This window comes from Carettochelys insculpta, chromosome 1, assembly GCF_033958435.1.
Source record: "Carettochelys insculpta isolate YL-2023 chromosome 1, ASM3395843v1, whole genome shotgun sequence".
NCBI lineage: Eukaryota > Metazoa > Chordata > Testudines > Carettochelyidae > Carettochelys > Carettochelys insculpta.
In genome coordinates this window covers 289,855,963-289,870,991 of record NC_134137.1, presented here as the reverse complement: position 1 = coordinate 289,870,991, position 15,029 = coordinate 289,855,963, and the positions used below count along the sequence as shown (strand labels likewise).

The following is a 15,029-nucleotide window of genomic DNA, read 5'->3' as shown; positions in this document are numbered from 1 at the left end:
TATATTAAACATCATCCCTACCAGAATGTAAGTTGTGCTGTTTTTACTTTGTAGTGTACTCATAAGAAACTACAATAAACATACTCCATCAAAGAAAATATTCTGTTTGTTAGGGATTATAAAATAGTCTTGCATATTACATCTAGAAGTGTTTGTTTTTCTGTGAAATATGCTGATTGTATCTTTTAGGGAAACTGCTTTGTGTAATTTTAGTATTTATTATCTAAACATCTAAAATATCTAAATGCATTTTATAAGCAACAAAAGTTAAACTGTATTGCTTTGTTTCCCTCTTCCATGGAGTAGTATGGTGGGAAGGTGGGGAAATGGACATGAGGTAGGGCATACAAGATCTTTTACTCTTAAATTAAAAGTCAGCTTTTCAGACCTTCAGCAATTTCGTTGCTCTTTTCTAAATTTCCCCCAAATTTTCAGTACCTTTCTGGTACAGAAGTGCCAGAAATACCATTTCAACACAGCAGTATAGGGAACCTATCTTCTTTTCGCTCTGTCCTCTTTGTATACAGGAATGTTCAAGTTGATCTTGAAAATTAAACTAAAAATATTGTATGTGCTTTTTAATAACCAAATCATTACAGTAATCAGTTAATGCTAATTTCTATCAACCTCACTAATTGGTTTTTAAGATTGATATTAATATATTTGTTCTTTTGAAGTTTTGGGATGTGTGTTCAGCAAATGAACTGAAAACTATTGATATAAAAGAATTCTTCAGAAGTGCAGATGAACACCAAGATGATGTGGAAGTGTTAGTGAAGTGTTGCTCCTGGTCAGAAAATTGTGCTACAATAATAGTGGCAGCCAAAAACCGGCTTTTAGTAAGTACTTCATAATATTCAAACTCTTATTTCTTCTGGTGGTCTCAGTTTAGTTTTACCTTGGTCAATTTATTTAAAAAAAAAAAAAGAGTACTTTGTCAAGTGTGCATGTGTGGTTTTGGATACAAGTTGTTAGTGGAGGATAGCGGGAACACTTTATAGTATAAGAAAAAATGTTTAAATTATGCACGTTCTTATAGTACAATTGTGCTGGTGGCCAAGATGCATAAGTTTAGACGTGGAAGAAAGAGAGGTACAAGCAGCTATGACCAGCATCATCTTCGCATTCTGAGGTATGGGGTACAGAAACCTAGCTAGGAGCAGACAGTGCAGATGATATATAATGTATACATAATAACATATGGTAAGAGTCTGTGGATTTTCCTAAGGGGTCTGGAAGGGAGTTTGGGTGAAGAAGAGGGTTGTGACCTGAGGCAGGACATTGGGATCAGGAGGGGTGCAGGGGTCCAGGAATGGGTATGGGTGCAGGAGAGGACTGATCTGGAGGAGGGATGCAGGGAGAAGGAGGGGGCTGTGACCTGGGGGAGGTGGGGTGCAAGGTCTGGGAAGAGGTATGAATGTAGGAGCAGTGATGTAGAGGGTTTTGGGGGGGTAGGTAGAGGGAGGAAGGAGCTGGGGTTCCAGAGGCAGGCCCTGGTTAGGAAGCACTTACCTGGGTGGCTCTTGGAAAGCAGCCCAGCAGGTCCCTCAGGCAGGTTTCCTGCCTGCCCTGTACCCACCTCTGCCTGCTGCTCAAAGCAGCTAGCTGAGAGGGCCATGTTCTTCTCTGAGTGCTGCAAGTGCTTGGGGATGGGGGAGGTGTACGTCTCACTCTGCCTGCCCTGCAAAGGGGCAGCTTCCATTGGCCAGCTTCCAGCCAAAAGGAGTTGTGAGATTGTGTTGGGGGTGGGGGCAGCACCTGAAACTTCCCTCTCTCCCTCCGTTCACGTGGTGCTCCAAGAAACTCTTGGCCCTCAGAGCTGATTGCTCTGGATGGCGCGGGGGGCAAGTCAAAGAGGCTTTCTGAAAGTCCCGCTGGGCCACAGGCCACATCTGGCGATTTGGCAGGCTGGATTCAGCTCATGGACTGTTTTGCCCTCCCCTGATCTAGTCTGACCTGAATAACAGACCACAGAACTTCTCCAAAATAATTCTCAGAACATGTATTTTTAGACAAACATCCAATCAGTGGTAGGTTAATTTCCCATGCCCTATGGCAGATTGTTCTAATGGTTAATTACTCTAGCTATTACAAATGCATACCTTATTCCTAGTCAGAATTTGTCTTGCTTCAGCTTTCGGCCATTGGATCATGTTATATCTTTCCCTGTTAGATTAAAGAGCCCATTATTGGGCACTTGTTTTCTGCACAGATACTTACATATTAAAATCAAATCATCCTTTACCCTTCTCTTTGTTAAGCTCAAAGAGTTTGATCACTCTGAAGCGTGGTTTTTAATCATTCTTGTGGCTGTTCTCTGAGCTCTCTCCAATTAATCAACATCCGTATTGGACAGCTTCCATTACCAAAATACAACACTAAAACTACAGCACTAAGAATCCAAATTCTGAATGCAATATTTTGTGGTATAAAATTATGCCAATAATGACTGCAGGGACTTTATCATAGGTCCCTACTGAGGCCAAAGGAGTGCATCTTTGCTGCAGCTCCCTGCTGGGGCCAGAGGACCACTCCTCTCTCCTGGCTGTGGCAGCCTTAAGTCTCTACGTGGGGTTAGGCAGCTGTGCAGCTTAGTGAGATCCCTGGTTCTGGAAGCAGTATGTGTTTTAGAGTTACAGACAGTATAGCCAAATGTAACAACGTCCTTGCTTAGGTCATTTGTAGGGACTGAAGCAAGGAATTTCGGACGAGTATCTTCTATTTGAGCTGTGGGGACTGTAGAGAGACACCAGCATAGCTTAGAGAGCCCTGGAGGCCTGAGTTACAGGAGCCTCCCTGGGCTTTTGAAAAACTGCCCTTCTCTGATAGCTGCAGTGGAGAGGGACAAGATAACTGGTTGGGGCTGTAAAACTAGTTTTGAGTCTTAGTGGTGACAGAGGAAGAGGAAAGGCCTGACCCACAAGCTTGCTTCTCCTTCTTTGCCCTTTTGAATAATCTGTGTAGCATCTGAAAACCAGGTCTCCTTTATGCAGAGAGGGAGTTGCAGATGGGTGAAAGTTGCCAGCAGAGGCTGTAGGTTTGACACCCTCTGGCAAGTGGGCATAGAGAGAGATGGGTAGCAATGTAAATGTGTTCCCTTAAGGGAAAGGCATAGTTGTGTTTGTGAACTTAATTAGGATAGCTGCTTAAAGGCAATTGGGGGAAACTAGAAATGACATCAAATCATTGTGGGTTTAGTCATGAGATGATTCAAAGTCTAATTCTGCCATTATATGATGATTGGTATTATTGACTCAGTTTTTTCAGGCTCTTACAATTGGGTTGTTAAAGTAGCTCAGAATTAAAAATTGGCAAAGGATTAACCTTTTGTTTATTAAGAGTTTTGATAAAGCATTGAGCCTTTGAGTTCTGGGGTGCAGAAATATGCTGTTTTCAGGATTAGTTGTACAATTAAAATGGCTTTAATGTTATTTAATAAAATGTATGTAATAATGAGAAAAAATGAAAGGGCTAAGGAAAAGTTAATTTTACAGCATGTTGACCATATGTGATAGAGCCAGTACGAATGCAAAGTTGTTTCCTTTTAAGTGTTGGCTGCATCATACAATTACTTAATTATGTAAATGAAACATTTTCTGTGTTCTACACACTGGCTAGGGGTGCAGGCTCTTGATTTTGGCTGGTGATGAGGGGCCAATGTAGTACGGTTTTGTGGTCAAAGGTACGCTATTTTTAAAAAATACTAAACTGGGGAAATCCTGTCGGTAATGCTGACAAGTGGAACTGAACTTGGGGCCTCTGAAGTTTGGTGTATGAGTCTCTACCATTTGAGATAAGAGGTACTTGCCTCTCAGCTAAGGCTCTAAAGGAGAGTCATTCTTTCTCTGTGTGGTTGGTCTAAGTGCCACTATATGGGACAGTGCACCATACCCAGTAGTTGTGTGGTTACATATGCATGTGCAGAATTCGTGCCCCCCCCCCATAGTTTTTTTTTAATTTTATTTGATCCTGAGCACAAAAATTAATTTCTAATTGAGAAGCAAATGAAAGCTGTCAGAGCAGTCCTGGGTAGTTGGTGGAGAGGTAAATCACAGCAAGGCATAGGGATACCCAATCTGGTGGTTTCTGCTCTGCATCTCTGCTAGGGACTTGGGGGAAGACAGGACCCGCTCTTCCCCTGCAAGGAACAGCTGGGACTAAAGCATACCTGCTTCCCTCAACTGCAGGAAGTTCCACAGCCTCTCCATTCCCTGTTACAATGAAGGAGGTCTCCACTCTCTGCTTCCTAATCCATTGTTCCTCTGTTGTGGTGGGAGGTGTCACTGTGGAGGGAGCTACTCCCCTGTCCATCTAACCCCTCTGCATCTGGATGACCCCCCCCAGGCTCCTATGCAACTAAACCTCCCCACAGAGCTTCCCATGTCCAAATCACCGCTCTTTAAGCAATATTCTTTCTCATCTTTTTCATCCATGTACACATTTTTCTTTCTTCTTTTGGCGGTCACTCAGTAATGGGTAGGACATCTTTGTGTCACCCTCTTGTTGTGAGTCCGTTGATGGTTAATCAGCCTGATTCTGGAGCCTCAGATTTTAACACAGGAGGAGCAGGTGTTGGTAGCTGTTGGAGAGGTGCAGGGGCATTTTTTGAAATTCTCTTTGTCTCCACCTCTCCTTGTTTGCACAGTGGCAGGACCTCTCAAATTGCACCACCCCCTCGCAGATTACTGTTCTCTACTGGGGACAATTTCGGGCAAGGATCTTCCAAGTGTCAACACAGATGTTGCACTTTTTCATGTATGCCTTCAGCATGTCCTTGTATGAGTTCTGCTGTCCACCAATTGTCTGTTCTTCCTCCAACTCGGAAAACAGAAATTTGTTTTGTGAGGCGCTGATCAGACATCCGAACCAAGTGACCCATCTAATAAAGTTGTTGATGAAAGATAATGGCTTCAATACTGGTCATGTTCACCTCTTCCAGGACACTAGTATTCATGTGCTTATCCTCCTACAAGATATTTAAGATTCTCCTCAGGCAACGTTGATGTTATTGTTCAAGTGCCTCTCTGTTGTCCAGGTTTCACACGTGTAATGTTTTCCCCCAAAGTTTACCGTTCGATTTCAATTGCATAGAGGTGAACCCACTGGATTCAGGTAACCAACTGTGGGGATGAAGTGAAGTATGTTTAGGGCATCTTTTCTAGCCCTCTCCCCATGTGGCGTGAGCAGAACAGATCCTAAATACAGTTGCTCAATCATGGATGCTGTATCTGGACCGTTCTCCACCTCAGTCCTTGAAACAGAATGACTGATACATACATCCAGTGCCTACTTGCTAGTCCATGACTAAAAGCTTCCAGATTTCACAGGCCTGCTCCCATCACCAGTCGCCACAGGGCTTAAGTTTAGGAGAGTAGTACACAGAGGAGAACACCTTTTAACATGGTGGGGACTGTTGCACTGGAACCACCAACGGTTCTTGGTGGACAGAGGCTCAGGTCCAATGACATGGGAGCCACGACTGCTGGGAGTCTCCTGTCCACTACAGCCTTCATCCGCTTTCACAGCCATTGTAGCATTATCTTTGCTATCCTCCGCCTGTTGTGCTGTTGAGGGCTTTTAGGATTGTTCTTTGTCTGGACCCTTTCCCTTGGCCTTGCCACTACAGGTGACCCTGCTGAGAGTGCAAGAGGCCCTATGGCATTGCTGTTGGGTTTATGGGAATACATAAGCCCACTCACCACTACACCACTGAGAATTTTTTTCTATTTATATGCAGAATACGTGTTTTATGTACACTGTGGAATGTGTGAATGTAGATCACCAGTAGAAATAGAAAATCTAGCTGTGCGTGCTCTGCTAATCAGCTGTGTGGCATCTGACTTACTCCTAAGCAGCCCACAAGCAAACAGCTTACAGGAACACTACTGCTGAGCCTTACCTCCTGCACTTGGATCCCCTGTGCAGTCAGGTATTTCCCCATCCGACCCCTTAAATTAGTGATGGGCAGCATAGGCTAGTGTGTGGGCCATCTGAGTGGCTCTCCTACATTTCAATGGGCAGCAAGATTTTCATAACCATGATGGTCTCCTGGAATAGGATACTTTTGCTGACTGTGCTTGCATACTGAGAATTTGTGGTGTCTGCCAACTGAACTGTAGCAGAGTTTTGATTGGATGTACAGGGAGCACACAGCTCTCAGTTAATGCTGTGTGCAATCATGATGCACCTTACTTCACATGCCTGTCGCTTTAGTGATGTTAGGAAGATGACTACATGCAATCCTGCGTGTGGGCAACAGTAGACAAAATGTCTTGTGGGCCACATTAGACCAACTGCAGCCTGCAGGTCACAGGTTGCCCACAACTTCCCTAAATCCTCTCCTGAGCCCCACTCTGCAACTAAACCCCCAACCTGCTGAATCCAAACCAGCTGCATCCACATCCCCACTTCACCAAGCCCTCATCTCCCAGACCCCATAGTTGAGCTTCTCCCCATGCTTAGACCCCATACCAAGGCCCATCTTCCCATAGAGGCCCAATCAACATCACCTGGATCACCCACTACAGAATCCCATTAATTGACCCTACACAGCAACTGCAAAATCAGCCCATCATCCATGCCCCCCCAACCTAGACACCACCACCCTCTGCTGAGCTGCCTGCACCTAGACTGCCCCACAAAGGATGCTCTCAGTAGGGATGTGAAAGGTTAGCTGGTAAGTATTGCACTTAGTGGGTCATGCTTACTGGTTCTGCTTAACCACCTGTTGCAGGCAGGAGCTACCCCAGCTGGGCCTGCTTGGATAACCAGTGCCCCAGTTTGTTTCTGGGGTAGGCCTAATCCTTTTCTGTGTCAAGGTCAGATGCAGCCTCACAGAGGCTGTATAGGGAGGGGGAGGACCTGCAGGATGATTTTCCATCTCTGTGCAGTCAGTGCGCTGTGCTCTCCCCTGCCAGGCTGGAGTCTCCGTATTTATTATAATTAACAAATGTGCAAAATTTTTAAAGAGCATGCAGAAAATTGTAATATTTTGGTTTGGAATTCCTGAAGGAGCGATTATTTAAAACATATAAACACACACTTTATCATGCATGTATTTGTTCTATATTAAAGATTTCTCGAAGTGGAGTGGGTCTGTTAATGTGAGGAAACACATTCTACCTAAATAGTGAATGTATGTTGTTTAGTGCGTTAAACTATTACTAATGATCATACGTAATTAAAAGCTGTGTAAGATTTATATGCACTTTACTGCTGGCAAGTAATTAACAGCAAAGTAGTAGTCATGATGTTAATACAATATACTTACTAGAATTATGTATGTTCACAGCTTCTTGATGTTATAACCAGTGACTTGTTAGCAGAAGTCCTTATAAGTCACCACAGTACAATCCAGTACTGTGATTTTTGTCCTGGCAATAAGTTGGTAGCAGTTGCTTTATCACATTATTCTGTTGAGGTAAGTGACTATCCTGGTTAACATGCTGTAAGTAGCACTCCTGGGATATGGTATGTGTTTTGGAGCACTAGAACTTTTCAGTAATTGCACATGTGCATATATGTGCATAATGAACTTAAGTTACATAAGAGATTCTTTAAGTGCCAAGAAAGAAAAATGAAATTTATTAATTTATTTTTATCCATTTTGTTAGTGGTATAATTCTGAATGGTAAAACACTGTTTTTGAAGTATACATATTTTTTATTCTGGACATTTTCACATAAGCTGCAGACTATACTATAAAGTAAATTTTTCATGTTAAAAGAAAAATTAAAGCAATTCAGTTTCCGAGAGATAACAGTATACTGGTATATTACAGGGCTTTTGATGATTTGCCCAAGAGAAAAACACTGCTTAGTGAATAGAATACTAAATTTGTTCAATCTAGTCCCAAAACATATGAGTGTTGTATTTTCTAAAACAGATATGTTTGTCTATATTTTTAAGCATGGCATATTTTAAATTGATTTAATTGTATAAGATGAAAAAGTTGATCTTTTAAAGAATAAATGTCCATAGAGTGACAGCAGAGAACAACTCTGTGTTATGGTCACTATATTCAGAATGAGGATTGAAAACAAAGATTAGTAGAAAAAAGCAGTATGTTCTTAGGTAACAACAAGAAGTCTTGTGGCACCTTATAGACTAACAAGTATTTTGGAGCATAAGCTTTCGTGGGCGAAGGTCCGCATCATCAGATGCATGAGTGGGGGGGTGGTTTCAGAGGGGTATTTAAAGAATGGGATCCCGGTAAGAGGGAGGGCCAGAGCTGACAAGGTCTATTCAGCAAGGTGGAAATGGCCCAGTATCAACAGTACTTATCAAAAGAGGAAAAAACAAGTCAGATCAGACAGGAGGATGTGAGCCTTTGTCAGAGTCTAATGGGGAGACATGAGCACCCAGAGCAGAGAAACTGCCTTTGTAAACTGCAAGCCACTCCCAGTCTCTGTTTAATCCATGGTTAATGGAGTCAAATTTGCAAATAAATTGCAGCTCAGAGATTTCTCTCTCCATTTGATTTTTTTGAAATTTTTTTGTTTCAGGACTGTCACCCTTAAATCTGCCACTGAGCATCCTGGGAGATTGAAGTGTTCCCCCACAGGCTATGGTAATTTACATTGGCCAAACTGGACAGTCTCTCCATAAAAGAATAAATGGACATAAATCAGACATCAGGAACGGTAATTTACGGGGGGAACACTTCAATCTCCCTGGACACTCAGTGGCAGATTTAAGGGTGACAGTCCTAAAACAAAAAAATTTCAAAAAATCAAATGGAGAGAGAAGTCTCTGAGCTGCAATTTATTTGCAAATTTGACTCCATTAACCATGGATTAAACAGAGACTGGGAGTGGCTCGCAGCTTACAAAGGCAATTTCTATTAGGTGCCACAAGACTTCTTGTTGTTCTCAAAGCTACAGACTATGTTCTTAGGTGGTATTGTACATGCTTTGTGTTTCATATTTGGAATGTAGTGGTGATGATATAGTTGGACTCTCACTTTGTTATATTTTTGTTGTAGTTATGGAGTACAGAACCCTTTGCAAAAGTAGCTGATTGCAGAGGACATATGAGTTGGGTTCACTGTGTGACCTTTTCCCCTGATGGTTCTTTATTTCTGACATCATCAGATGACCAAACAGTAAGGGTAAGAAAACTTCTGACTTTTAAAAGAAAAGTGTGCTGCACGTATCTTATTCTTTTGAAAATGGCTAGGTGGCAACCAGGTCCATCTTGGGACAGGAAGATTTTAGGTATTCAAGATTGCCCAGATTTAAATACCTAAAAACCTACACTTTGTTCCTCAGATCTTCTGATGAGAAGCACTGTGTAAGAGCTGGCTATTACTGTTGTTAATTATAACATATATGGAATATAGGGAAATAGAGAAATTGAAATATTCGCTATACCTTGTTGAAATTAAAAGATTTTAAAAGTCTTGGCACATTGTGTTTATAATGAGCCATGTCTATACTGTAGTTCTTTGGGTATATTTACAAGTTGTTACTTGCTTAGGATGCATACATGTGTATAATAGCTGTACTGTATTTTTGATCCGTAAATTCCTGTCATAAATTGCAGTGCTACCATTAACATATGTGAACAACAAGAAGTCCTGTGGCACCTTATAGACCAACAGATATTTTGGAGCATAAGCTTTCATGGGCAAAGACCCGCTTCGTCAGATGAAATATAAAATGCATCTGATGAAGCAGGTCTTTGCCCACGAAAGCTTATGTTCCAAAACATCTGTTAGTCTGTAAAGTGCCACAGGACTTCTTGTTGTTCTGAAAGATGCAGACTAACATGGCTACCTCTATGATACATTAGCAGATGTGAAATTTTTTTCTTGTTTCTTTCTCAACGTGGATAACAGTATTCATACTTTGAAACTTACTTATGCAAATGAAATATAAAATACATCTGACGAAGCGGGTCTTTGCCCTTGAAAGCTTGTGCCCCAAAATATCTGTTAGTCTATAAGGTGCCAGAGGATTCCTCGTTGGTTTTGCAGATATAGACTAACATAACTACCTTTCCGATACAATGCAATCACTATCACTTTCATTTTTAAAGTAGTTTTCTTTGACTTCAGGTTTCGAACTGGTAAATTTTGTGCATGCAACTCTCTGTGTAAAACATAGGAGAGTCAATATGGGAAAAATATCAATGGTGCACTTTATCTAATTGGACTGTACATCTCTTTCTAAAAATCTACTCAGTGAAAATTATAAAAAGTATCAAACAGTTATTCTCAAAGATTTTAAATGATTCCATTTAGGAGTTTTTAACTTTGTTTACATACCCTTATTTATTGACTGAAAGTTTTATAACCTGTTCTTTATAGAACCTTTGAGACATCATTCTCTTTAACAGATTTGGGAATCCAGTAAAGTGTGCAAGTCCTCCGCCGTTGTGTTAAAACGTGAACTAGATGTCGTGTTCCAAGCCGATGAAGTCATGGTTTTAGCAATTCTCAATCAGAAGCATTTGCAGGTAAGTGTTTTTCTTTATGGACTTCAGTACGTAACTTGACAATATGCCTGAGGGTCTCCGTGAGCACATTAAGAATTGTTATTTTTGTTTTTGATTTTTAAGCATTTGGATCCAGTATGTATATGGCTAATGTTTTGTAATTTACTCAATAAAAGGACTGAATTACTGTGTGTTAGTTCCAGACAAAGGAGCTATGGCTGTTTCAGTGAGCAAGACCTGTTACAGTGTGTTGAAAGGGAAGATATGCAAATTGAAGCTGACTTCCTTGAGAAGGGTAGAGGACCCTTTGTGTTATAAAATAACTGTTCTTTCTACATGTAAGCCTTATGTTTTATTACTATTGGGTACAATATTTTTGTGTGATAGTCTGGTGAAACTCAGCATACCAAATACTTTAAATACGCACATACAGTTGCCTTCACTTTTGTAATAATATTATTGAAGGATATATGCTAATTAAAAATTATTTCTATGCCAAGCTAAATTAGTTAGGTGACGTGGCATCATGTAGAAGTGATGCATCAGGTGATTAGTGTAGCTAACTTATAACACTGACACACCTAATTATAATAAATTGCAAGGAAACATGCTTATATTCATTTTTATTATACAATACTGTATGTTCAAAATTTGTCAGTGCTTTCCATACTAAATGTCAATTTTTTCACATACGTTGCAATTTAAATTGTCTTTTTCTAGGAGGCAAATCAGACAATTACTTAAATATACTAAGTTGTCACAAAAAAGACCATTAATAATTATCCTTATGTGTGAATGTCTGAAGTGCAGGTCTAGATTTTCTCATAGTTTTGGCATATTTAGACATGTTTCTAATCCTTGAGCTATAAAATCCTAAAGTATAAAAAAAAGTCCTAAAACAGAGGTGAATTGAAAGAAGAGCATAAATAGTAGGGTGTGCAGAACTAAATAATTTAAACTTTTCTTTTTGACAATTTATTTAGGGGCAAGAAATAATTGTAAAATGTATACGTATACAAGGCCCCAGTACAGTGGAGAAAATAAGTAGAGTGGAACAGTCTGACACTGAGCCTTTCTGAATTCTTTCTTGCTCTGCTGGAGACTAACAGCATCTTAGGATAATGCCCATTACGGACCACATTCTGTACATTCATGTGCAACTTGTGACTTCTGTTGAAGTTCTGAATACAGAGATATTAAGGAAGTGGACCCTAATGTGAGTGATCTAAAAATCATGCTTCTTGGGGATACACTCAGGGTATGGCTATGCTGCAGTTCTAACTTGAAATAATTTATGCAGTTTGCACAATGTAAACTGTGTAAATTATTTTGAGTTAACTTATTTCAAACTTGGTGCCTTCCAAATGGCACTGAAGTTCAAAATAAATGGCCATTTTGAGATTTCCGCTACCCCTCTCAAGATGACGGGTAGCAGAAATGGAATACCATGCTCAAAATATCCATGGAGTTGCTATTTTGGGATACATTTGTATCCCAAGAATAGCAACATTAGTAAAGGCAGAGCATCAGTGTTTGTACGCAATGAAAGAGAGAATGAGATACTCCTTGTAGCTGAACGTATTTTTTTCAGCCTGTAAATGCCTTTTCCACCCAAAGCAAATGGAACATTTTAAAGCATCAGGAATGATCTGGGGGAGCTGCTTTTTTTCACTGGTCTTTCAGGAGAAACTTTTGTGGGAACTGCAGAAGTGATGGATTTTAAAGCAAAGGCACTAACTTTTATAGCTGTGAAAACTGAATGTCCATATCATGTGACACCAGCAAGGTATCTGCAGTTCTCATATAGTAGTTCACACTGCTAAATTCTAAATATTTTCTGATGGTGAATGACAACAGTCTAATGTTCATGTTCTTATCTGAGAGCACTGAATGAAATGATAAAGAAACAGTATCTTTCGTCAATTTGAAGTTGTTTACATATGATTAGTCTTCATAAAGCATTTATTTTCAAGTGTAATTGTTGGAGTGTTGTTGTTCATGTACACGTATGTTCTTTCTGGCTTTGTAACATTTTGGTATTTTTACTTTTTTTTTTAACTTTAACATTTCACATGGAAATCAGACTTCTGTGTTTCATGATCAGGGAGTCAAAAACATTTGTATGTGACATATCCACTGACTTGTTTCAAGTTTTACTTTTTTAAGGGCAAAATGTTGCCTTCAGACCCATTCCATCAGTCTTTAAATTGTGAAGTAATTGAGAGATTTGATAAAACTCTTCCGTACTTAATAATGTTTGTTCTCCAAAAAAAAGTGGCATAGCACATAAAATGCAGAAACACACGACCTGTCATGTTACAATAGTCCAGTGGACTCTTTAAATAAACACTAAAACAGAATACCAGATTAAGTTCTTCTGTCTGAGGCTGCTTCTACACATGCCACCTCCTGTTGAACAAGGCATGGCAATGAGGCAATTTGAAGTAGGCTAATGAGGCGCTAATGTCCATATTCAGTACCTCACTAGCATAATGGCAGCCGCGTAAATTTCGAAGTGCAGGCTTCGAATTGCAGAATGACAGTGAAAATGGGGAGCAGCAGAAATGTAGCACTTTAAAGACCTAACAAAATGATTTATTCTGTGATGAGCTTTCGTGGGACAGACCTGCAGCTTCGAAATAAGTGCCCCACTTTGACATTCCCTTACACCAATCTAGTTTTGTGGGAGGCTCTGAGTCAAGTGGCAGGGCCAAGCTGGCAAGTTCCTGGCTTGGTAAAGTGGCTGCATTGATCCTTACAGCCTGTGTCAGGCTGGCCCCAGGAGTCCCCTGAGATGCTGGTGTGGAGTGAGTGCTGCCTGTGGGGGTGCAAGGCTGCCTTTAGCTAGGTGCCACCGCTGCGTGTCAACATGACACAGCCCCAGGTCAGCACCTTCCTGCTCTACAGCAACACCAAATTCTGTGGCCAGCAGTGCAGCAAGAGCGATGCCAATGAGGTGGAGGGGGTGATGGAGCTGAGCTCCTCCCTTTGAGATACCCCCCGCCCAAGCACCACTTCCCTTTCAGGGAACCTCAAGTCCCCCACATACCTTCCTTGGGTCCTCTCCCTGCAAGCATCCCTCCCCATTCAGGGCACCCCCTGGAGCCCCCCAGCATCCCCTTCTGGAACATCCCCTTTCTGAGCCACCCCCCACTGCATCCCTTCCTGTGGTCCTCTCACAGGTTGGAGGTCCCCAGCTAATTGCAGGGCCAAAAAGTGGGGCCTGATGTGTAAAGTTGGCTCATCCCTGCTCTAGGACACCCCTCTCACAGCACACTGAAGTAAAACAAAAGTTGTTATGGAAGACAGTGTGCACAAACTCTACTGAATGCTGGTTTTGTCACCACTCTCATTGTGGCTCCTGCCACTGTGGGCACCTTCCAGTTCTCCATTTTGCTTCCTACCCACCAGATTAGTGAAAGAGATCCTATAGTACTTCACTTGAAAGGCAGACAGGCAGAAGTAGTAGCTGGTGCAATCTGCTTTTACCAGTTTTTTTCTTGATAAAGTGGCATTGTAGTCTTCTATAAAGAAATACTCACATTCTTATTGAGTCATTAGGAGCAGGTGCTTTCTATATATTTACTGGTACTGTAGAACCAATGGAAAAGAATCATGACTGAACTGAAGGAAGATGCAGAATTACACAGTGTTACCAACTCCCAGAACTGAAGCTCCCTCATTTGATGAAGGCATCTTTCCTGCTTCTTCCAATGTAGAAAAGATCACCTACAAACAAATGAAGCCTTGAAAGAATTAAAAAGAATTTGCAATTTGGGCTTCGAAAGAATCGGAAAGAATCATTTTCACTTCCATTCTTAAGAAGTTTCAAGGAATCAGACCTGTCAGGTCTAAGGACCTGAGCAAATGCACCAGATCTAAGAGATTGTGAAGGGAAACTCTCTTTCATCCTATGAATACAAGGTGTCCCTTTTTATCCATGTAATAGTGCCCAGACGTTCATCACGGAAAACACCTGTATCCATTTCTGGATGATATTCTTGTCCAAGATTTCGATTGCCATAAAACTCTCATTGGGATCCTTTTCTGGGGTCACCTCTCCAAACAAATAATCTGACATCTGCATTGAAGGTCATAGGGAAGCAATGCTAATGTTTCATTAGTGGTTTTAGTGATCGTTCAGGATGGTGTCTCTTAAGTGAATTTTAACATAACACCACCTGATGAGAAACATATACCCAGAAGAATGATGCTTGCTTCAGTCAATTCACTTGAAGTTGATAAACCATTTATCACTATGTTTATATTACAGCAATCTGCTGACTGATAATACTGCTTACAATAAAAGATGAGGTACTAATTAAGGAAAATGGACTATCGGTTGCAGCTGTTGATTTCTGGTCCAAAGACTGGGCAAGCTTGCTATACAATTCCCCCGTTGCATCAATCACCAGAGTGATATGGAAGATTGCAGAGAAGAAGCCCAGAGTTGAGCTTCTGGCACTATGTTTACCAGGAAGCCTGTAGTGCTCTTGAGATCACTCGCCATGCTGTATATCCATTCCTTTGCCTTCCATTACAAAATAATCTTATTAGCTATGTCCCAGTGATGCAGTTATTTCTAAAAAACC

The 15,029-nt window shown here is 41.0% G+C and overlaps 1 protein-coding gene across 2 annotated transcripts in view; it reads left to right on the top strand.

Annotated features, from left to right (window-relative positions):
- The window catches only part of APAF1 (apoptotic peptidase activating factor 1), a 110,056-nt gene that overhangs the window by 71,153 nt on the left and 23,874 nt on the right, over positions 1–15,029 (top strand). The window contains exons 17-20 of one of the 2 annotated variants that reach the window (XM_075011402.1): positions 678–839; positions 7,292–7,420; positions 8,984–9,109; positions 10,339–10,458. In XM_075011402.1, coding sequence (XP_074867503.1) covers positions 678–839; positions 7,292–7,420; positions 8,984–9,109; positions 10,339–10,458 — 537 coding nt within the window. Of the gene's footprint in view, positions 1–677; positions 840–7,291; positions 7,421–8,983; positions 9,110–10,309; positions 10,459–15,029 lie in introns of those variants that run through there. The other variant, XM_075011411.1, reaches the window with a different exon arrangement.